The following is a 23260-nucleotide window of genomic DNA, read 5'->3' as shown; positions in this document are numbered from 1 at the left end:
AGTATTCTATTTTCTTAGGAGAATTAAAATTGTATTTAAATGTTTTAAATTTGCACGTAAACACTGTATATATATATATATATGCATAATCTTTATATCTTAAAAAAATCATTATGTGATTGCATGTATGATTTAGGTATGGTTGTGACATTAGGTTGGGAGAGCCAAAAAATCTTGAAGCCTTTGGCTATAAATTAAATTGTTTTTTAAAAAATAAATAAAATTACAAGTATTATGATTTAGATGAAAGAATAATTTTAGTTCCATAGTTTGAAACTGACATGACACAATAAGCCCATGATATGTTTTCTGTAAATGTCAGAAAGACTTGTGCTTTCCAAGTTGGAAGAAATTCAGCCCTTTCTGTCAGTACCCTCGTTTGTTACTCTCCCGCCCTGTCAGGGTCATCAAATGACAGGACTTTACCCCTCTGAGGTCGTGAGAAGTACGCCTGGCCAGAATTTTCTATACAATATGCTAACTGTGCATCCCTGGGTGTGATTCTGTTTGGACTGCTCATGTTGTGGTTATTATTTTACAGTTCCTTAGAAGGACTGAAACTCTGAATTGTGTTTTATGTGCTTGGTTGAATTTGCTGTTTGAGTATCACTGCTGACACTGATAGACTATTGGCTTCGACCAGACCGAAGACAATTGGCCTTTCATGCAGCCAGATATAAAATAAATAAAATGATATTTATGAAATTTTTCTTTACTTTTCATGAATTTATTAAAATGTTATGTCAATGAATTAACTTAATGATAAGAAAATCCCCCAAATAAATATGACAACAAAGGCAAAGTCACTGGAGTGAAGAACATTTTTAATTACTTTACTATTAAATAACTGTAAAAGAATTGTAATTAATTTTTAATTAAATAATTAAAAATAATAATGTGATGAATTGACGTAAAAATAATGTAAAATATTTAATATTTATGAATAATTATATATTTTTTAGTATTTAATTAGAATTAGTATTTAATTGTGTGTCTGTATATATATATAAATATATTATTAAATAATTAAAAATAATGTGATGAATTGACGTAATAATGTAAAATATTTAATATTTATGAATAATTATATATATTTTTAGTATTTAATATATATATATATATATATATATATATATATATATAAACAAATATAATAATAATATATATATATATATATATATATATATATATATGTATATATATAAAAGACTTCAGACTGGGACCAAAAATCTGAGTGTCATAGTTATAAAGTGACTATTCTAATCTAGGCAGCTGAAGAACATATAATGGGCGTGACCTTGTACAAGCCCCGCCCTCTGTCCTAGAAAGTCCTATTGGTTGGATTGAAAGAGGGCGGTAACTCACCTCTAACAGTTCCCTCCCAGTTCCAAATGAAAGCTCATTGTGGAATGCACACATTCTCTCTCTTGCATGCTTATACTCACACACCCTCACGTATGTTCACCAAGGTCCTCTCTTCCTGTTTTTCACAAGTTCCTGCCTTTATGGTGACGCTAGTGTTGTCGCAGGCTGGAAGGAGATCAAGCTTCCCACGAATCCCTTGTTTAGGATTCCTAACTGGGCTGCGCTAAGGAAACCTGAGAAGAGAGTTTTGAAATCTCCCTACACGTTTGTTGTGAAGGCCGAGCTGACCATGCTTTGGAGCTCATTTCCTAGGTGTAGCTGACGTTGGGGGGTTGTAAATTTAGCTTGGGAGGAGGTGAAAGCTAGGGGGTGGAAGAGGAAACCCCATTCACACACAGATCAGAAGCACTCTGACACGCTGGGCAGAGAGAGCCTCCTTTAGTCCTTGGGGACGACTAGCTTCACAACCTTCTCCTGATGGAACCCTAAACATTCTCAGGATTCCCAAAAGCTGCTGAAACACCCTCGCAAGAGCAGATTTGGATTAGTTATGGAATCACTGAGGGAATCTATTCTTCATTTGACCTTTCAGATGTCTAGTTACAAACGGGCCACATTGGATGAAGAGGAGCTGTTGGACACCGGCTCCGATGGGATCTATCACACCTCTACCATGCCGGTGAGAGTTAATCACTTTAACTTACGAAAAAACTAGTGATCCGTTTGTTTGATTTTGGACCAAACGTCTTTACCAAGTTACTTCCTCATGCTTTTCGTTTCAAACATCCGCTGTGTGTTAGCACTGTTGTATACAGCTTTCTTCTTATACTGTTAAAAGCTTTTTTTCCCACCAGAAGTTTCTTCTATTTGTGTTGTGTGAATACACCTTACACTTCTGTTTACTTTACATTTAATAAGTACACCAGTTTTGGGGGTAAATGTCAATACAAATGCTAGCTCATTTTTTGCTTTGCATTGAAGCTCAAGTAAAACATGTGCATGAACATTAAGAAATTATAAATGGTATGATAGTTAAACAAGATTGACAAATGATTTGGAATTTATTAGATTATAAATTCAGCAAAAACTGTAATATTATGAAATATGACTACAATTTAAAGTAAAAATAATCAGTAATATAAGTTAAAGAAGTGGAAGTCCAAATATGTTCTTGTCTTTTGTTTCTCAAACCAGAAATTCATTATCTTTTGACCGTTCCCAAAACATTTTCTCTGGATCATCGAGAGTATTAAATGTTCTGGGTGCCCGTATTGAAAACATTTCACTCTCTTTGTTTTACTTTGTTCCTCTGCTCTCTTTTGGAGAGAGACCTGAGTTTGACGTTTGGACTCGTTGAAGCCACACAAACCTTACGAACGTGCATATTACCTGGCATGCATCCAAACTAAGCTGAGTAATTGACTTTTGAACTCTGTGAGATTAGTAGGACTTAATCTGATCGGTAGTACAGGGATCATTTATTAAGTTTTTCTTGCACCTCTTCTGCCAAGAGCTGATCAAATATGAAATTCTCAAGCCTTATTTGATCAGTACAGAATAAATGAAAAGAGAATCAACTTTAAAGCTTGAAGTTCATACATAGTCCATGAACAGTAAATATGTCTATAATGTGGATCGTATGGTCTTGATAATTTTGCATGAGGTATACAATGAAATTCTTCTGACTTTGGTATCTAAAACTAAAGTTTGGGTTATTGAGATGTTCTGAAACTAAAGGAGGCGTGCGAATTCCAATGCTAAAGGCTTTATTTGATGTCATTACTGTCTGAGAAAAACATTTGAGATATTAAAAAGATCTAGTTATGAATATTTCTTTCCAGCGGTTTGGTTTTAAATTGCACTGTGTTTGGCAGAACAGTGTTCAGACTTGGCAGTCTTTGAAGAGAGCTGCGCTTCAGACTAACTTTTTTTACTGGGAGCGCTGAAATTTTTAAGAGCGCAAGCAGAAAATTTAGGGGCACATCTTAAATCAGCTTGTAATGCAATTATTCAAATTTCCCCCAAAATAACTGTAATACTGACACTTTCTTTAATAATAAGTAGACTAACGTAGATATTACAATGTACAGTTTTATTTTAAGTTCACAGGGCTCCAGACTAATTTAGGGTGTAGATGAAATTAACTTTAATTATTATCATTCAATGTCTTAATATTAATTAAAAAGCAAAAGGAGTGAAAAAAAAATGTACACTAGGGAGTGAAAATAGCTAAAAAGAAATACGCATCCTACTGTTTACAATGGTAATTTAAATGATTATTAGTTTTTTAAGTGTTTAAATAAGTTTTCCTACATCTTAAATGACAATTTTTGAAGGATGAACAAAAAATATGTTGGTCATCACATTAAAAATAACATTTGATAGTTATGAAGTGCTGAAAAAAGATGTGTAGTACTTGTAAAGGTGATACACACACTGTAAAAAAAAAATTTTCATGATTTGTAATCACAACATTTTTTCTTTTGTCAAATCAACAAAATACTTTTCTGATGACTAAATCAATCTCCTTCATAGTATTAACTCAATTTTTCCATTTCAATGAACTTAAAATTTTAAGGCAGCCAGGTTACTTAATTTTTTAAGTTAAACCAACAATATTTTTTTTTTTTACAGTGCATGAGCAAAATTTTTGAGCTATGTTGCCGGGCAGTAACTTTCTATCAGGATAATTTAGATCGGTCTGTGTCTCATCTGTTGACAACATTGATCAAAAATTGCCCTGTGTATTCATTACCTTAAGCGTTTGACTATTTGTGTCACAATACCATAGTTATGGTTAGAGTGATTACATGCTGATAACTGTTTCTGCTATTCCTGATTCAAGTTATTCTCTGTGAATGGCATCTGTGCTATGGTGTCAATTACCACAGAAAATAATTGTGGTTACAGTAACACACTTTCAATGAAAGTAAAGCAGGCCAGCTTTCCAGAGGGTTTAAAAGCAGAAATTTGAAGCTTATAGTTTTTGTTGCACCACTTGCATTATTTTTTGAGGTGTGAATATGATCTGTGTTTTGAATTGGAGCAGAAAGACACCTTAAATAAAACCTGCACCATTTCATACCAATATTTACCAATACCAGATTAAATAATCACTTTTTTAACACGAATATTCTCACAGTTGAGGATTGCTTTTTTGCTAATGATCAATCTTCTGGAACAGGTTTCAGTGTTAGTTGCATCATCTATGTATCATTGCTGATTTGAATGGATAGTTATTTCAGTGTTAACCCTTATTCTCTGATTATGGATGTGATTATCAGGTCGGGCTGCAGCGTGGTCTTGGTCTCCGGTGCTGGGCGGAGAAAACCCATGTTGAGAGGAAACTAGTGGTCATCGTGTGCGCTCTATCCGTGGCCCTGTTCATCTGCATCGTGTCTTTGGGTCTGCGCTATAAAGGATGTGAGTGACTAGATCCTTTCATTGTATAACAAATATTACATAAACGTGGTGTAAGGATTTTTTTAAGTCATTAGCAAAAATAGAAAACAGTATATATTACTTTATATAAGTATATTTGTTAATAATTATATAACACCGTGTATACTGTGTATATAATATTATTTGAAAAAATCAGGTTTCCCAACAAACCTGTGGTTGTTATGAGTTAAATAGTCCTTCCTGTTTTATTTATCAGAGTACGGATGTTGGCCTAGGACTCTATATGCTCTGGACCTCATATAAGAAGCATTTACTCGCTTTTATTGCAGCTCAAAGATATTATTTTCAAGTGAACTGAATGCCAATTCCTGCTATTCAGTTATCCACTGTTGCCCAAGCATAATAAATCGCTGTATAAAAGAACAACGACTTCTTGCCAGACTGTTTACCTCTAATTTCCTCATCCTCTGTCAGGCCTATTTGTTGGCCTTATCTCTCCAGATTAGGAGCTTGGGACGCATCATTTGGGGCCAAATGATTTTTCTTAGAAGAGCTTACAATGAATCTGTTGTAGCTGCATTCTCCTCAAGCCAAATAAAATCAGTGCAAAACTTTTTTCAATATTACACTTGCATAACCTCATACAGTGGACACACACAAGCAAAATACCATTTCACAATTAAACTGTGACTATTGGTGGTTGCAAATTGCAAAAAAACATTTGCCATAACAGCTTGCATTTCACCCTGGTGTGCTAATAAATTGTTAGTTTTTACAGTTTTTATAAAGAAAAATACAATAGTGTGATCTCCTGGGTTTAATCGCTGTAGCTTTCACAGGTCACCGATGGAGACTCATTGCGTGGCCATTTGCTGAGGATCCTGAATAAATACGGTGCTTTTCTCAGAAACTAGTTCCAGATGGGCTCATGTCCTGGGATCCTTCTGAAAAGAGACGTTCAAAGCATATTTATGATGTGCAGCTTGAATGCAGTATGAGGTACTGCGTTGAAAGTGTAGCGCCCCAAAATCTCAAGCTTTAACATTTTTTTTGATTGACCTTTTCATGTAATCGCAGTGGGGCTGTGTATTTTAGTTTTATCATGCATTGAGCCAGTACTGCACTTCAATTATGATTACCCTAGTGGAAGATATGCTGAGTGAAAGAGACATCGGGAAGTCTTTCTAATATTTTTGGCATATATGTGTGATATAAGGCATAATGCAATGGAGACAGCAGTAGATTTATATACTTATACTGTTTTTAACAGCTCACCCTGGAATGTGCCTGTCAGAGCCTTGTGTTATTGTGGCAAGTACAGTTATGGGGTCCCTTGATCGGTCGGTGGACCCCTGCCAGGACTTCTACAACTTTGCATGCGGGGGCTGGATGAGGAAAAACCCGCTGCCTGAAGGCAAGTCCCGCTGGGGTCCCTTCAGCAACCTGTGGGAACACAACATGGCCGTCATGAAGAACTTATTAGGTAAGAAACACAGTTCAGGGAGGTCATCACCACAAAGTATGGCCTGATATATTGCATATGAAACAATTTACAATTTTTATGATGATTATGTTCTTAATTGGATTTTGAATCCTGGATTTTCAGTGGGGTCTCAGACTTTTGGGCCCTGCTGTATGAAAAAAGCAGTAATGAAGTTCTATCCTGAAAAGCTCCTACCAATTTATAGGCTTTGGTTCACTTTGCTTTAAAGGTTCTTGTCATTGAATTTTTCTCCATTTGTTGAATTCAGAGAATACCAGCATGAAGAGCCTGACCAAAGCGGAGGAAAAAGCCCAGCGGTATTACCAAGCTTGTATGAACGAGAGCAAAATCGAAGAGCTTGGGGCAAAACCACTTCAGGATCTCATCAATCAGGTGACCGTAGTTACATGAGCAAACCCAGTCACCTCATTTACTTTGCCTCAATGAAAACCTGCCTTTTCTCTTATTCTGGGATATAGTTCTTAATAACGGAACTTTGTTTTTCCAGACAGGAGGTTGGGGCTTGAAAGACCCGTGGGAGAAGGATAACTTCCAGGAGGTTTTACGGACTGTGTCAGCCAACTTCCGAACCTCCCCGTTTTTCACTGTTTTTGTCAGCACAGACTCAAAAAGCTCCAACAGCAACATCATCCAGGTGGGAACACTTATGGATATGTTTTTTTTATCACCATAACATGGATTCTTAAATGTGTAGGGGAAACTCCTCACTGTTCTAGATACCATATTATGATTTATAATAGCTGTCACAATATATTATAGCTTGCTATTTATCATGATGCCTGTCACTGTAGCTTAGTTTGTTGATTCCCCTTTTTCCACAGGTGGATCAGTCAGGATTGGGACTTCCCTCTAGGGAATACTATCTCAATAAGACAGCCAATGAAAAGGTAAACAAAGAGACTCAATGTTGTTCTTTAACGTTGGTAGTGTTTTGCCGTGGTCAACAGCTTGTTTTGTTATTCCTTCTTTAGTATTTAAAAGCATATTTGAACTTCTTGGTCGAGCTCGGGGTTCTTTTGGGCGGATCAGAGGAGACCTCTCAAAAGATGATGATGGAGATCATTGACTTTGAAACGGCCCTGGCAAACATCACGGTCCCTCAGGAAAATCGACGTGACGAGATGAAAATTTACCATAAAATCCAAGCCAAAGAGTTGGCTGTGAGTACTGCGTGGTTACTCTACTACTGAAATCTGTGGTTCTTTACTGGTGGGTCATGACCCAAAAATGGTCACAGGTCTGTTCTGATAAGGTCGTAAATGGAATGGCTAATAATTAAATGCATAGTAATGATTGAAAAATATTAAAATGGAGGACAAAATGTTTTCTATAATTTTGCTTTTGCTGACTAAACTCTGTCTCTTGGTTAAATTGGTTCAATTAGCCAATGGATAAACATTTATACCGACTACAAATTGTTTTGTACAGAAAAATTATTAAAAGTTATCAGTGTTTCTGTTCAGAGTCTACTTCCATTTAAAAGTTTGTGGTCTTTAAGATTTTTATTTTTCATGGTTTTGAAAGAAGTCAAGTAAAACAATCAAAAATACTGTAAATCAGTATTACTGTGAAATATTATTACAATTTAAATGAACTGGCTTCTGTTGTAATATATTTTAAAATGTAATTTATTCCTGTAATGGCAAAGCTGAATTTTCAGCATCATTATTCCACATTTGCTACTCAAGAAACATTTGTGCTAGCTGTATGCCATGAGAATTTTTTTTTTGATAAATAGAATTCAGTATTTATTTGAACAAACTCTTTGCTGAATTTTTTGATCAATTTAATACATCCTTCCTGAATAACATATCATTTATTAAATAAAAAAAAAAATCATGACCCAAAGCTTTTGAACAGTAGTATAGGCATGTCATGTTAGTAATGTTTCACATGGTTGTGAAGTTGTTATGGTGTCCAGTTAAAAATCTGTGTCCTCCTGAAACAAAACCGGTTGAGAACCACTCGACATGTTCTCTAATGTAGTGATTATTAAAATGGTCAGAACATTACCTTTGCTGAAGGCATAAACATGATTCTTTCATAAGTCAAATTATGTTTTTGCAATGTGAGCTGGGATATCAGTCATGTGTTTGTGTCTGTGCTTTAGAGGTTGGCACCGGCAGTGGATTGGATTCCTTTTCTCTCTGCAGTGTTTGCCCCTGTTGCCCTAAATGACTCTGAACCGGTGGTTGTATACGCTAAAGAATACCTCCAGAAAGTCTCTGAGCTCATCAGCAACACCAACAAGAGGTAAACCAACATTAGCCAGAGTTAGCCAGCTAGGCTGTGTGGGTTTGTGGACGAGACCATTACCCCTTTTCCAACAGAATGGTTCGGATTCTAGTGAACCGGCAGCTTGCATACCTATTGGTACTCTCATCTGGCCTTTTTGCGAGCATAGTTTTATATTTAGATATAAACAGCAATGTTATTTGATTGCTCAACTAGACAGCGGCAGCATTTCACCGCCCTGTGAACCCGCACCAGAACCGTGTTGGTGGAAAATGGGTAGTGTATGTACGGACCTCTAGAAAAATCACATTCTCCTTTGTGAAATTGTCTGTTAGCTGCTTTGTAAGATCAAAGATAATGTGTCTTCCCCCAGTGTCTTGAATAACTACATGATCATGAAAGTGGTGCGGAAAATGGTGTCCATCTTAGACCAGAGGTTCCAAGATGCGGAGCAGCACTTCCTTGAAGTCATGTACGGCACCAAGAAGGTAAGAAACAAAGATCAAAGCTGCCATCATCAGCCCAAGGCACCGCTGTCATGAATAATCCTTCAAATATCAAATAACAATAAGGCATGTTTTTCACATTTATCTTTCTTTTTCTGTTTCCCTACCTATCATACATGATTTAATTTTCCATAGTTGAGATGTAAAGGATTTTATTGAATTTTTTTAATGCATGAGTTAAAAGAAATAGTTCATCCCAAATTTTGTCATAATTTACTCCGCCTCAAAAAAAAAAACATGTGACCTTGTAAAAGAGGTAAATGAGACCATGGTCTGTGTTTTAAAGGTGAACTCTGGCGCAAAATGAACCAATAACACATTGGTACACATTTGTTTTCATGATAATCGAATGTAAAGAGTTTTATCTCTAAAAAGTGTTTAGCGTTTACGCTAGTATATGGGGGCATATAATAAGTAAAGAGAAATCGCTAGTTAATACCTCTAACAAGGCTCAAAATAGCCCCACACTAACGCAGTAACATAATGAGGGTCACTACATCCAAAATGTAAAATTGTATACAGGCAGGAGCCAATAATAATAATAATAATAATACAGGATTAGAAACACTTCGACTGAGTAAAGATAAGTAAATATTACTAATTTTGGGGGGGAGAACTATTCTCCGACATTGATTCTTCCTTTTGCAAGGATCATTTGATGCAAAAAAATCATTTTATATTCAAAAACTAAATTACCCAAATATTAAACTACTGTAGTCAATGTGCTCAGTCAGCATGAAAGGCAAAAGAGGGAAATGTGATCAGTTGCCCTTGTTCTCTCTCCTCTGCTCTCCGTCTTTTCATTTTCTCTACTGGTTATGAGAGTTGGTGTGTTGTTCTGCAGGGAGCCTGGTTATATAGACTCTTATCAGGAGGAGATCCTGTTGCCCTGGCCTCACTTTCCGCTGGGGTCAGGCTGAAATAACAAATGAAAGACTGAGCCTTGGGCGATGTGTGTATGCGTGATGGGTTATGATAATAGATAAAGAGAGGGTCCATAAGGACGGTCACCTTCAGCACAACCTAAAATTTTAATTTCGCTACCGATTTTATTATTGCATTTAAAAAGATAGTTCAACCAAAATTTAAACTTCCTGTCATCATTTACTCAACCTCATGCCATTCCAAACCTGTAGGACAAACCTGACTCCGCTTTCTGTCATGCAATGAAAGTGAAATATGACATGGAGCTGTCAAAGCCCAAAAATTAGCATAAACATATTATTAAAGTAATCCATGTAATGTCTGTGCTGGATTCCAAAGCTCCTGAAGTCGCATGGCAGCTTAAAATGCCAAAAATAAGCCATTATTCACTGATAATCTTGTCATTCCAAACCTGGATTACTGAATTTTCTTTCTTACCCTTTTAAAGTTACAATGATATGACTTAAATGGTTATAGTTCTCCCAAAAATTGTAATTCTGTCAAAGACTTTTGTTCATCTTCGGAACACAAATTAAGATTTTTTTGGATGAAATCTTGAGATTTCTGTCCATTCATTGACAGCTACACAACTACCACTAAGATAGTAAAACTAATCCATATGTATTGAGTGATTTAGTCCAAATTTTGTGAAGAAATATATATATATATGGTTCACGTCACCCTGGTCACCTTATTGCATTTTGTTCTTTTAAATGTTGTTCTTTTGAACTTTATATTCTTTCAAGAATCCTGAAAAACATGTATCATTGTTTCAAAGACATTTTCATTTTCACATAATGTCTCATTTCCTTTAAAAACCAAAGCTCAATTTGACCCACATAGTCTTTCATTGTGAGCCGTTAGCCGTTATCTCTAGAGCCTCCGTTTCTAAACAAGAGATGGGAAGTTGAATGGGTGACAAGACATGTCCTGTTGCAGCCCGCATATGGGCATCATGTTCAAGGAACCTCTCTAAGAGAACAATGTGATGTCTTGTTTTGCTGATGAAGTGAAAAAAAAAATACCTTGTTACATGCACATTTGTTTGTCTAAAATGTCTTGAACAAATTAACTTCTTCAAATGCTAATTCCCTTGTTGTGCACATGGAAACTATAGACTTTGTGTATCTGCAGAGGTTCTGGATGTTCTCTAGATTGTTTGTGAGATGCCACATTGAGAAGATTATCGAGGATGCTACTTGTTATTATATCACCTTTGTTTTTTCCAGAGCTGCACGCCACGCTGGAAACTTTGCGTCAGTGACACGGACAGCGCTCTGGGCTTTGCTCTCGGGGCGCTCTTTGTCAAAGCTACTTTTTCAGAAGACAGCAAAGCTTTTGTGAGTATCTTGTGATGTTTTGCATGCCATCCCTGTCTTTTCCTCCAGGCCTATAAACTATATTCTCTCCTGATGTGTTTGTCAGGTTGAAGATATGGTCTCAGAGATCAAATGGGCCTTTGAAGACAGTCTGAAGACTGTCGGATGGATGGATCCCGAGACCAAAAAAGCAGCCAAAGAAAAGGTGAGAACTAAAAACATGATCCCAAATGTTTTCCACCACTTTTTGCCCACAGGGATGGATCTTGCTGAAATCAACACCTATTATGTCAGATTTTTTTCCCATTTTGAATTGGCATTAGTTTTAGAAATGGTACATGTGTATCATTTTCATTATTTTTTTGCCTGGTGGACTATAAAATAGCTAAACATATCCCATAGAGATACTTTAAAGGTTAAAAATAACAGAACATTAGAGAGACATACGATCATACAAATAAATCCAATCCATTATACTGCACAAAACCCCACATAAAGGTTGTTATGCTTGTTGGTGCTCTGTAATGTACTGTGATGCCACCTGGTGTTGAAGCCTAAACTACGCTCTTATAAAGTCACCTAAAATATTGATTTCCTTTTTCTTATCTAGGCTGATGCAATATACAACATGGTTGGTTATCCAAAATTTATTATGAACCCCAAAGAACTGGACAAGGTGTTTAATGATGTATGTATACATTTTGTTCATTTTGTTGTTTGGTTAATGCAAAAATGTCTTTAATGTTGTAGAATGTCTGAACTAAAATCTCGGGCCCTCAAACTGTATATCAGTTTGATGTTGTTTCAGAACTTTACTTTCAAAACGTCATGAATTATTACAACTTCTCAGCACGAGTGACGGCTGATCAGTTGAGAAAAGTCCCCAACAGAGATCAGTGAGTATCAGGCCAACTCTCCCTCAACATGATGCTCTGACACACATCTCTTAAAGGGATAGTTCACCCAAAAATGAAAATTATCATATGTTAGTATTTTTTATACTATTATAGTATGTATTTAAATTGGCTTTTATTTTTATATTTTCATTTTTCACTTTAATTTTAGTTAATTATTATTATACATATATATATCTATCTATATATATATATATATATATATATATATATATATAAAAATATATATATATTTATATATTTAGCTTTAATTTATTTTGGTTATAGTAATTTTAGTACTTCAACTTACTGGATCTTTATTTCAGGACATTTGCATTAAAGTTTAAGTTTAAATGATTATTCTAAGATTTATTTTAATCAAATATTTATTCTATTGTATAACAGCTTTTTTTAAACGGAGACTGACTTTTTTTAAAGTAGTTTTTGATTTAGTTTTTAGGTTTAGAACAATGTCAGTCATGAAGAAAGTCCCCTTCATGTCTTTCCAAACCCTTGTTGACTTTTTCTTCTATAGAATACAAAAGAACAGTAAAAAAACATTGGTCCCCATTGACTTTCATTATGTGAAAAAAAACCCCACATTTTTCAAAATGCATACAGGTTTGGAACAACATGAGGTTAAGTAAATAATGGAAGAATTTTTATTTTAGTTTAGAACTACCCCAGTCAGTTTAAGTGTATGTCAGTGAACAGTCAAGTCATTGTGTTTTTCTTTCTTGCGTTTCTCTCTGCGTAGAGATGAACAGTTTGATTAAAACTACCCCAATGTCAGTTTAAGTGTATGCCAGTGAACAGTCAAGTTTGCTTTTCTCTCCTCTCGTACAGATGGAGTATGACTCCACCAACAGTTAATGCCTACTACAACCCAACAAAGAATGAGATGGTACTTCCAGCAGGCATTCTGCAGGCTCCCTTTTATAGCCATGCTTGGCCAAAGTAAGAGTCTCCCACTAACAAAAATTCACCAGCTTATTTAAGCTCTTGCTTGGGTTTTTAGAAAGAGGCAGACATTACATCACTTATCTCATCATATTGTGTATCTGTTGTTTTCTAGAGCAATGAATTTCGGTGGTATAGGAGTGGTTATGGGGCACGAGCTCACCCATGCCTTTGATGATCAAGGTAACTAAACGATTCTTTCAAATTACATTCAGTCACTTGCTGAAGAGGGTCAAGTGTGCCACTTATCCATTATTACAGAGTTACATAACCACTGGAGAAACTATATCCCTGAGTGGCTGCTATGGTAATAGTGAATATGTCTCACACATCATTAAATGAGTATGAAATTACTAATAAAAAATATTAAATAAATATTAGACCATCGAAATATGTGTCTCTCTCTATCAATCAGCTTTTAGAACCTCAGTCTAGCAAGTATTATTAGTAATTAATAATACAAATAATGTAAAAAAAAAATTGATTTCTTATGATTTGATTTTATTATTATTGATATATACATTTAATTTTTTTTCATTTATAGTGTAATAATATAATTGTATTGTCCTGTATGATTGTAATACCGTCAAATTGTCAATAAATGCACCAGCTTTTATTACAGAACTATTGCTGTAATGTTTATGTGACTATTTATCAATATGTGTGTGTCATAACACAGTGTTTTAAACATGTCCTACAGGAAGAGAGTATGATAAGGATGGGAATTTGCGTTCGTGGTGGCAAAATTCTTCAGTGGACGCTTTTAAACTCCAGACGCAGTGCATGGTGGAGCAGTACAGCAACTACAGTATAAATAAAGAACCTCTGAACGGGAAACACACTTTGGGAGAAAACATTGCTGACAACGGAGGCCTGAGGGCAGCTTATAAGGTTTGTGAAGATCCTGTTGTGGAACAAGACTTTGCAGGAAGAATTTAAAATCGATTTAATTCAATCAACAGATCTGTTTGGTTCATCAGAGAGTTATTAAGAGATGAGACTCCAGTGGTTACTTTCCATCACACGACAACAGCTACGGCGAATGACGTATGAGAATCTGATACGAAAGGCATTACCATCTCTATATGTCTCGCGCTGGCTTTGATAGCTTTGGGAGCGTCGTGATCCTGTCTCACTGAAAAGCCTCGCAGTGCAACAGGTGGCTCGGAATGGGTCGCTCTACCTCCAGCCGCTCGGATTCTTTCCGTTGGCTGAAAAGTCATAGCTTACAGAGCAGATGAGCAAAGCATATGGCCGGAGAAGACCCTGCGTTAACCTCTCAGATGGAGAGGAAAATAACCGTTGACACGAGGGCGCTGTTTATTTGTGATCTCAGCGTGCAGTGTAGCATGCAGAATTATTAGTGGACTAATGTTATCACACTTGCTTTGCAGGCTTATGTAAACTGGATCGAGAAGAATGGTGAGGAGGCTACCCTGCCTGCCCTTGGAATGACCAATCATCAGCTGTTCTTTGTTGGATTTGCTCAGGTTTGTGCCTCAAAAAAAAGTTTGCTTTGAATGTTATCTGTGATGTTACACTTGTTTTAATGCCCATAACCTTTGCACAGTCTTTTTTTCTCTGCTTTTGAACGATTGGTTTGCTTAGGCAAGAATCAATATTTCTTTTCCTCAGTTTGATTTGAAGATTTACCTCTGTGCATAGCCTATGCTATTACTTGGACTTAATAATATTTGCCTGACGGACAAAAAGAACTTGAAAAATAATTCTGTATTTTCATATAAAAATTGCAGACATATTTTAAAGGTGGGACCTTATACTTTAGGGATTATAATACATCTCTATAATATATATGTTAGGCCTGGGCAACGATTAATCGCATCAAAAATTGAAGTTTGTGTTTACATAATATATGTGTGCGTAGTGTGTATGATTATTTTGTATAAGAAAAAATTGTTCTTAATATATCAAATATTTATATTTATACATAATATTAATTATGTATATATATATATATATATATATATATATATATATATTTATATATATATATATTTATATATATAAAGTTTATACATGCAAATATTTCTTAAATATATACATGCATGTGTGTGTATTTATATATACAAAATAATTATACACACTACACACATATATTACGTAAACACAAACTTTTATTTTGGATGCGATAATCGCGATTAATCGTTGCCCAGCCCTAATATATATATATGTATATATATATGGGCTCCTTTTGGATCATATTTTCGGGTAACTGTAAAAATAAAAAGTTAAAATAATTAGGACATTTTTCTAAAATACATTTGCTTTAGAATTACTTTTCATTATTAGCCTATTTTTCAGCCCTAAAATTCTGAAATTAAAAAACTAAGGACAAACATCAATGGAGTAAATCTAATCAAAATTAAACTAATTTGAAAATATTAAAAATAAAAGTTTTAATAAAAATAAAATAGAAATAAAAATTGTTCAAAATGTAAAACTATAATACCCACAACACATGGCAGTGACTTTCGCACAGATAAACAACACTATCTGGTTATGTCATATTATGGTCTCTTTGTTTCCTTTTTTGTAGGTGTGGTGTTCAGTTCGGACACCTGAAAGCTCTCATGAAGGCGTCATCACTGACCCCCACAGTCCATCACGTTTCCGGGTTATTGGCACCATCTCCAATTCCCATGAGTTTTCCAAGCACTTTGGCTGCAAGGCAGACTCACCCATGAATCCTAAGCAGAAGTGTGAGCTGTGGTGACAGGGACTGAACCTGGAGCTGGAGTGAGCAAGGTGGTGAAGCGAGCGCTGTTATCACTCAAAACATGCCAAACGTCCATCTCAGGTTGCCTAATCTAGAATGCCAGAAAGCTGGTGGACATAAAGTGGACTACATGTTTTCCAGCAATTATTTGCCTCTTAATGAGGAGTAGGTGTAAATAATGACTCCATGGACGTGTATATAATGGAGTTTTTTTCTTATCATTCAAAACACTGGAAGTTAGTGGGTAAATGTAATGAGAGAACAAATTGCTACTTTTGCAAATATGTTTTCAATACGTGCCTTTTTAGGAAATGCATTTATTTTTCTAATGGAAAATACTATTTATGTCCTCTGTATGATGTTGTTGGTGTTTTTCTTTGTCTTTAATGTTTGCCAATTCTTATGCACAACACATCGTGCAATATTGATTTATACAAGATCACATCCTATCTGTTGAATTTGCCTGTGTAATATTAACTTGAACTCAGGCAAATGATCAGATTTAATTTTCCTTATTCCAATGTAATTCTAATGATGTTAATTGAAGAATACAAATGTGAGCACTGAGGGTAATGTCCACTGTTTTCAGTGGATTTTTTTTATACAAGAAAGTGCCTTTGAAACTATGCAAATATGACTTGTTGGGCAAAGGGGTTTCTTTACACACAGATTCCAACTGCCCCCTCCACTATCAAAATAAATGAGAAACGTGGGTAACAATTTACAGTAAGGATTAATTTGTTAACATTAGATTTGTGATTTGTAGTTCGTCTCGCCGTTCCCCTGCAAACATGGCCGACAGATGGCGCCACATTCAAACGTTTTAATGGAAACAAAAAAGCCTCTCAAAGGTTTGCTTTACATGTTCTTATCTAAACCCACATAAGCAATAGATATAAACACACTCAGCATAGGCAAGCGTATATATTCCATGCACGCTAAATTTGACAAAAAGCCTTCATCAAACGTAAGTAATACTGGAGCCAAAATCTGGGCGGAACCCTTTTTTTTAACAAAAGGTGAAATTGCAGACTTAAATACAGTCATCATATACTGCATATGATTCATTAATTTCTTATATGAAGATTGATGGCTTGGAATGTAACAGAGATGCCATTCATTGTGTGAAACAGTGCAGGCATGTGGCGAGGGGCGACTGCCTTTATGACGTCACTCTCATTGGCGTATTGCGATGTCCCATTCGCGAAAGAATCGTTCTTTTGCACGAACGAGTCGTTCAGAATCGAAATGAATCATTCTGAGCGGCTGTCGAATCAACAACTCACACTAATTGAACCAAGAGCATCTTTCAAATTTGGCTCATATGGCAAAAAGTTTATTTAGTTGCAGAATAGCTAAAAACATTACAAACAAAATGTACCGAAAATATGGTACAAAATATTGTACCATTTTTTTTTCAAACAAAGTGTGTTCCAGAAACTTTTTTTCATTCAAGATGTACTGAAGTCTAGTCTTCTTTAAATTAGGCCTAAATGCAAAATATAGTGCTTAATAAACAAGAAATTTGCTGTTTTAAAGCATGAATAAACATTAGCATTTTGCATGCTTTTGTTCAAATGCAAATAATCAAACAATTAGGAAACACTACTACAAATTTTAAGTACATTAAAATATCCAGGGGGTAATATTATAAAAAAAAACAGAATAATAAGAATATAATAGGTTAGAAATATCTAAAATAAATACTTTGCAGGTCTCACAAACGTTGTCAGGGAATAATAATAATCACTGAATCATTTTATGAATCGTATCTTTGAAACGAAGTATTCAAATGAACCGAATCTTGAAAATGAGTCGTTCTTCCAATCACTACGGAGTGGCGTAAGGTGAATCCGAGCATCTCCGAATTTACCCGACGTTTACCGAACCGTCCTTCCAGCCGGACTGCTGGAAGCAGCCGCAACAACGCCATGTTGAGTGAAGTCTCCCATCTTTATGAGAAATTCCTATAATGCGACTCGTTGATGTGATGTTACTACGCAAAGCGGAGCAAACAAACCAGGAGACTGCCATCTGAGGAGGCGAAGAACAAATTCAACCGGGGAGATCCAGGGTGGCTGGAGGGGGATACAACCCCCCTGTCGTCCCCATGCTTAGAGCAGCTACAATCCCCGATTTCAAAGATAAAATGACATTTTTGTTACTAACAGCCAGATTTGAATGAAATCCATGGCATAAGGATATACACACGTCCCGGCCTTCGTAGAGAGAAGAGACGGCCAGATATTGTTGGAACGTGCGACCGTTTTCAGCTGCGTATTTTTTTGTTTTGGTTTAAATTTCTGCAATGAGTTTGCCACAGAAAGTGGTTCAGAAACCGGCCGCTGTCTCTGTTAGTGGACATGTTACCGGACCGGCACCGCCAACGCAGCTCCGCGCAACGCTGACCTCCGTGTCGTTACCACCGGGAGTCCAGAGCGCTCCGCCGCCGTCAGCCGTGCCGCCTACCCAGTATCCTTCACTAATAACAAAGCCCCTTGTGTCCCACGCAGATTAATGGGCAAACGAGTGCAACGAATTTCGCTTTGTAATCACATAACCAGACTTCTTGTTTGTTTACATTCATGTGTAACTGGTTATGATGACGAAATTACTAATATAAGATTGCATTAGTTCATATATATATAATATTGCAACCGTTGCCAGGGTGATAGGTGTGTTTATCGATTACATCGAAGGGATGTATCTAACATGGTTGGGATCTGTTAGCACTTGCTTTGTTCGTTGAACTTGATAATTCCAGCTTTGTGTCCATAACAGTTTCATATCATTCAGAATCTGTGCTTGATTTTAATAGTTACCTGCTGAATTTTCTAGTTTTATGATTGAATATTTTCCTCCTAAAGGCCTCAGTGCAAAAATCAAAAGAGACCAGAATGGCATATGTTGCTAGGGTGTTGTTGCTAGTTGCTAGGGCGGGACTAGGAAGTTGCTGTGGTGTTGTGAATGGCTTATCAACTGCAAGTTTAGAAAATATTATTATTATTTAAATATGATCTCTTTTCAGTACAAGTTTATGTTTCCCCCCCATTTATCCATCTGCCAGATAAGCAACTTGTGTGATCTTAAAGGGTTAGTTAACCCAAACATGAAAATTATGTCATTAATGACTCACCCTCATGTCGTTCCAAACCAGTTTAAGATATTTTAGATTTAGTCTGTGAGTTTTCGGTCCCTCTATTGAAAATGTATACGGTAAACTGTCCTTGTCCAGAAAGGAAATAAAGACTTCATCAAAGTAGTCCATGTGACATCAGTGGGTTGCTTAGAATGTTTTTAAGCATCGAAAATACATTTTGGTCCAAAAATAACAAAAGCATGACTTTATTTAACATTGTATTGTCTTCCGGTTCTGTCCGTGGTGACACTGCTGACATAAGACGCTGTTGACGTGTTCTCTGGTAATCAGTAACCAGAGAACACGTCACCACTGTGCGGACTCATGAACGCAGAACCGGAAGAGAATACAATTTTTAATAAAGTCGTAGTTTGTGTTATTTTTTAACCAAAATGTATTTTCGATGATATTCTAACTAACCCACTGATGTCACATGGACTACTTTGATGATGTCTTTATGTCCTTTCTGGACAAGGACAGTTTACCATATACATTTTCAAGGGAGAGACCGAAAGCTCTCGGACTAAATCTAAATTTAAATATCTTAAACTGTTCCGACGATGAAGGAAAGTCTTATGGGTTTGGAACGACATGAGGGTGAGTCATTAATGACATAATTTTCATTTTTGGGTGAACTAACCCTAGAGTAAAACTAACTAACTAAAATGAAAATTCTGTCATCAGTTACTCACCCTTATGTCCTTCCAAACCCGTACGACTTTCGTTCATCTTCGGAAAACAAATGAAGACCTTTTCTGATGAAATTTGAGAGCTTTCTGTCCCTCCAATGACAGCTACACAACTACCACTTCAAAAATTTCATAATGAGATCGTAAAACGAATCCATATGAATTGAGCAATTTAGTCCAAATATTCTGAAGAGACTCAATTGCTATATATTGAACAGATTTAATTTAGGCTTTTATTTACATTTAAACATTGATCAGCAAACAGAAACTCAACCGAAACTGCTTGATGTCTGAGAACAAACCTCATTGGTTCTTGCTTAAGCTCAAACGTGCTGCGTAACACGAGAATGAACCTCATTGGTTCTTGTACATCAAGTGACCATGCTTGAGTTTCTGTTTACCACAATGGATGTGTGTGAGTTGATGAGTGTTTATGTGTATTAAAGCCTAAATTAAATCTGTTCAGGCTAAAGTGATGGAGTCTCTTTGGAAAATTTGGACTAAACCGCTCAATTCGTATAGATTAGTTTTACAATCGCTTTATGAACATTTTGAAGCGTCAAAGACAAGTGGTAGCCTAGTTGTGTGTAGCTGTCAACGGAGGGACAGAAAGCTCTCAGATTTCATCAAAAATGTCTTCATTTGTTTTCCGAAGATGAACAAACGTCTAATGGGTTTGTAATGTACATTTACTTTTGGATGAGCTAGTTTGTTTGCACATGCAATCTTATTATCTAGCCTAATTGTTTGATATTCATACATTAAATATTGCACAATGATTTCTGTGAGCCTCTATGTTTATTAATATTTGTAAAAAAAAAAAATAATCAAGAAACTACTCACATTTTAAACTGATATGCTGTCAATCACCTACTGAGACATTTCCCCCTCCCCACAACTGAATAGAAAACATCAACAGATGTGAGGCTACGTCTAGTCTGATTTTTAAAGTAAATCACGTCACATGAAAGTCATGTTCGCTAGTGTTGGTCAGGCTGAATATGATAGGAATTTCTGCCTGATTTGATGTAACCACGCGGAGTAATCTGTCAAGTAAAGGCTGTTTTGACACAGTTAAGTAATTGAGCATTGAGCAATAGGTTTACTGCAAATCTGGGTCACCCTCTTGAGCTCTTTGAGAAGTTCTGTTGTTCTGCAAGACTGAGCCATGATTTGCTGAGGAAGGTGAAGTTGAGAAGGTGAAAGGTGAAGTTTTTTTTGTGCAACTAGTGTCACCAATGAGAATTGCTCAAATAATGTAGATTTGAAAACAGGTTTCAAGGGTTAGTTCCAAAAATTCACCCTGATGTCATTCGTAGTCTGAAGAACTGGTTTTGTCCATATACTGAAAGTCAATGGCACCCACAAGTTTCAAGCTCCAAAAAGTAGATAAAGGTTGCGGTAAATGAATCCATCCAATTCGACTTTAGCATTTTTGAGTACCACTGACTTCACACGCATCTGAAACATTCTTCGAAAAATCTTCCTTTGTGCTTAGTCAAAGAAAGAAAGCTATACATGAAGTGACATCAGGGTGAGTAAATTATTTTTTTGGTTGAATTGTTCCTTTAATAGTAAAGCAAAATGACTAATTTTAGCATTGTATCTTTATTGAATGCATCCGCTGAATACTTATGTAGTGGAGTGAAACTGAAACCAACTTGATATTCCTCAGACTTCTTCAGATAATCACTTCCCGCAAATTGAAAGTCTCATTCAGAGCACAGATGACATCTTATTTCCCTTGCATATCAATCAATTGAGAAATAGTGCACACTATACCTCACTCTAGTCTACATAGGTTTATTGTGTGTATTTCTGTAACCATGGATAAATGGTCAGGATGTCATTATTTGTTTGCCTTCTGCATGCACTGATTTATGGCTTTATTTGGCATAGTGGGTCTTAAAGACTTGCAGTAAGGTCCAATCTAATTTAAACCTGGGAAAGAAAGCTTTAGAAATAAGCAAACAACTTTGGTAGTTATTGAATGAAGTAGAAGTAGAAATATTTCAAATTTAATGTCACTAATCAAAAAGCAAACTTTTTGGCATTGACCATGCAAACGTCTTTGTACAAAATCAAATGTTCTTGAACACTGTACTACTACTACTTACCCCTGATTGGCCATTCCTTTCACATGCATAAAATACACATGTGTGATTGGCTACAATGCACAATGCTTAAAAAAACCCACTGTAACTATGCACAATATACTCTCTCTTAAAGGGATACTCCACTTTTTTTGGGAAATACGCTCATTTAACAACTCATTTAACAACTTAAACTGTTGAGTTTTACCTTTTTTGAATCCATTAAGCTGATCTCCAGTTCTGGCGGTACCACTTTTAGCATAGCTTAGCATACATCATTGAAGTGCACAAGACCATTAGCATTTCTCCCCAAAAAAATAACAAAGTGTGTCGATATTTTTCCTATTTAAAACTTGACTCTTCTATAGTTACATCGTGCACTAAGACCGACGGAAAATGTAAAGTTGCGATTTTCTAGGCTGATATGGCTAGGAACTATACTCTCATTCCTGCGTAATAATCAGGAAACTTCACTGTCGTACCATGAGTGCAGCTGGCGCGATGACTACACAAACTTAGTCCCGGTCACGTTGGAAGCTGGGCACTATTTTCAGGCGCTGCGTCATATTATTACGTCTGCTGCACTCATGGTGCGACAGTGAAAAATCGAGAATCGAATCGAATCGAACCGAACCGAGATTTGGAGAATCGTGACACCTCTAATTAGTCGTATTGTAACAAATTACATTCTTAATCTGCCTTACAGTCGTTATGTGTGTCAGACTGTTATGTATTCAGACTGTCAGTCCAAATCCAATTTTTGTGCATATCCGATTATGTGGTTTGAAATCCTATTCAAATTTCTGAAAATCCGTTTCAGCCTGACAGCTCTGATTGGATTTCGCGTGGTTTATGTGACCTTCTCACGCCACGTAAAAACGTGAACGTCACACAATTGTTATAGGAAACATGCTGAAAGTCACTGCCAAAGTTCTGGACGAAGAGACATGTTTTAAACCGATTTAGACAAACGCACGGAATAAAGCCACTTTACGAAATAAAGTGGCAGTGGTTTCTGCCACAGCCTTAGAAGACGCAGTAGTCCAGCGCGGCTACACTTTGTCATGTTGTAAAAAAATTGGCATTTTCTGACCAATGCAACATCATTGCCATAGAAATCAATGCAGATAAAGATCTGGAAAACGAAAGAGTTGCATGGACATACAATTCGGCTGCACAAGCCCTCAAAAGTGAAGCCAAAACGTCTCGATCGCCCCCCAGTGGAAGGGGTGTCGTCCATCTTTTTTTACAGTCTATGGTTGCGATACACAATGTGTACAGTCAATAATTTTAGATCAGATTCCAGTCGGATACACATATTATTGGATTTGGACCGACAGTGTGAACAGCCTTACAGATTGTTTCCAATGGCTGGAGCAGATTTTAAACACCGACTGAACACAGACTGAAAGCAACTGTCTCTGACTCAGGCTGTTTGGGCTTGAATAGTCGTATAAGTATTAAATTACGTTCATAATTGGCCTTTCAGTCGTT

General features: G+C 36.2%; 2 protein-coding genes across 4 annotated transcripts in view; both read left to right on the top strand.

Moving 5' to 3' along the window:
- The first annotated feature begins 1411 nt into the window (after positions 1–1411).
- ece1 (endothelin converting enzyme 1) lies at positions 1412–16413 on the top strand. Of its 2 annotated transcripts, XM_039673246.2 has the most exons (18): positions 1413–2044; positions 4650–4788; positions 6038–6250; positions 6519–6643; positions 6759–6905; positions 7093–7158; positions 7243–7431; positions 8382–8524; positions 8880–8994; positions 11166–11276; positions 11362–11460; positions 11866–11943; positions 12048–12151; positions 12995–13105; positions 13224–13291; positions 13809–13999; positions 14503–14598; positions 15666–16413. In XM_039673246.2, exons 1-18 carry the CDS (start codon positions 1916–1918, stop codon positions 15840–15842), a joined length of 2301 nt encoding a protein of 766 aa, XP_039529180.2. In that variant the 5' UTR covers positions 1413–1915; the 3' UTR covers positions 15843–16413. The 2 variants fall into 2 exon arrangements, with proteins under 2 accessions (XP_039529182.2, XP_039529180.2); XM_039673248.2 differs by lacking the exons at positions 14503–14598; positions 15666–16413 and adding an exon at positions 14071–14494 and having other exon boundaries at positions 1412–2044.
- A 1267-nt stretch (positions 16414–17680) lies between these two features.
- Positions 17681–23260, top strand: part of eif4g3a (eukaryotic translation initiation factor 4 gamma, 3a) — a 49851-nt gene continuing 44271 nt past the window's right edge. The window contains exon 1 of one of the 2 annotated variants that reach the window (XM_039673244.2): positions 17681–18317. In XM_039673244.2, the coding sequence (XP_039529178.2) occupies positions 18154–18317 (164 nt within the window). In that variant the 5' untranslated portion in view covers positions 17681–18153. The remainder of the gene's footprint in view (positions 18318–23260) is intronic. The other variant, XM_039673245.2, reaches the window with a different exon arrangement.

This window comes from Pimephales promelas, chromosome 21, assembly GCF_988280905.1.
Source record: "Pimephales promelas chromosome 21, fPimPro1.hap1.1, whole genome shotgun sequence".
NCBI classification, from domain to species: domain Eukaryota; kingdom Metazoa; phylum Chordata; class Actinopteri; order Cypriniformes; family Leuciscidae; genus Pimephales; species Pimephales promelas.
Note: the sequence above shows the minus strand (reverse complement) of the source record. Positions and strands in the feature narration are given on the sequence as shown.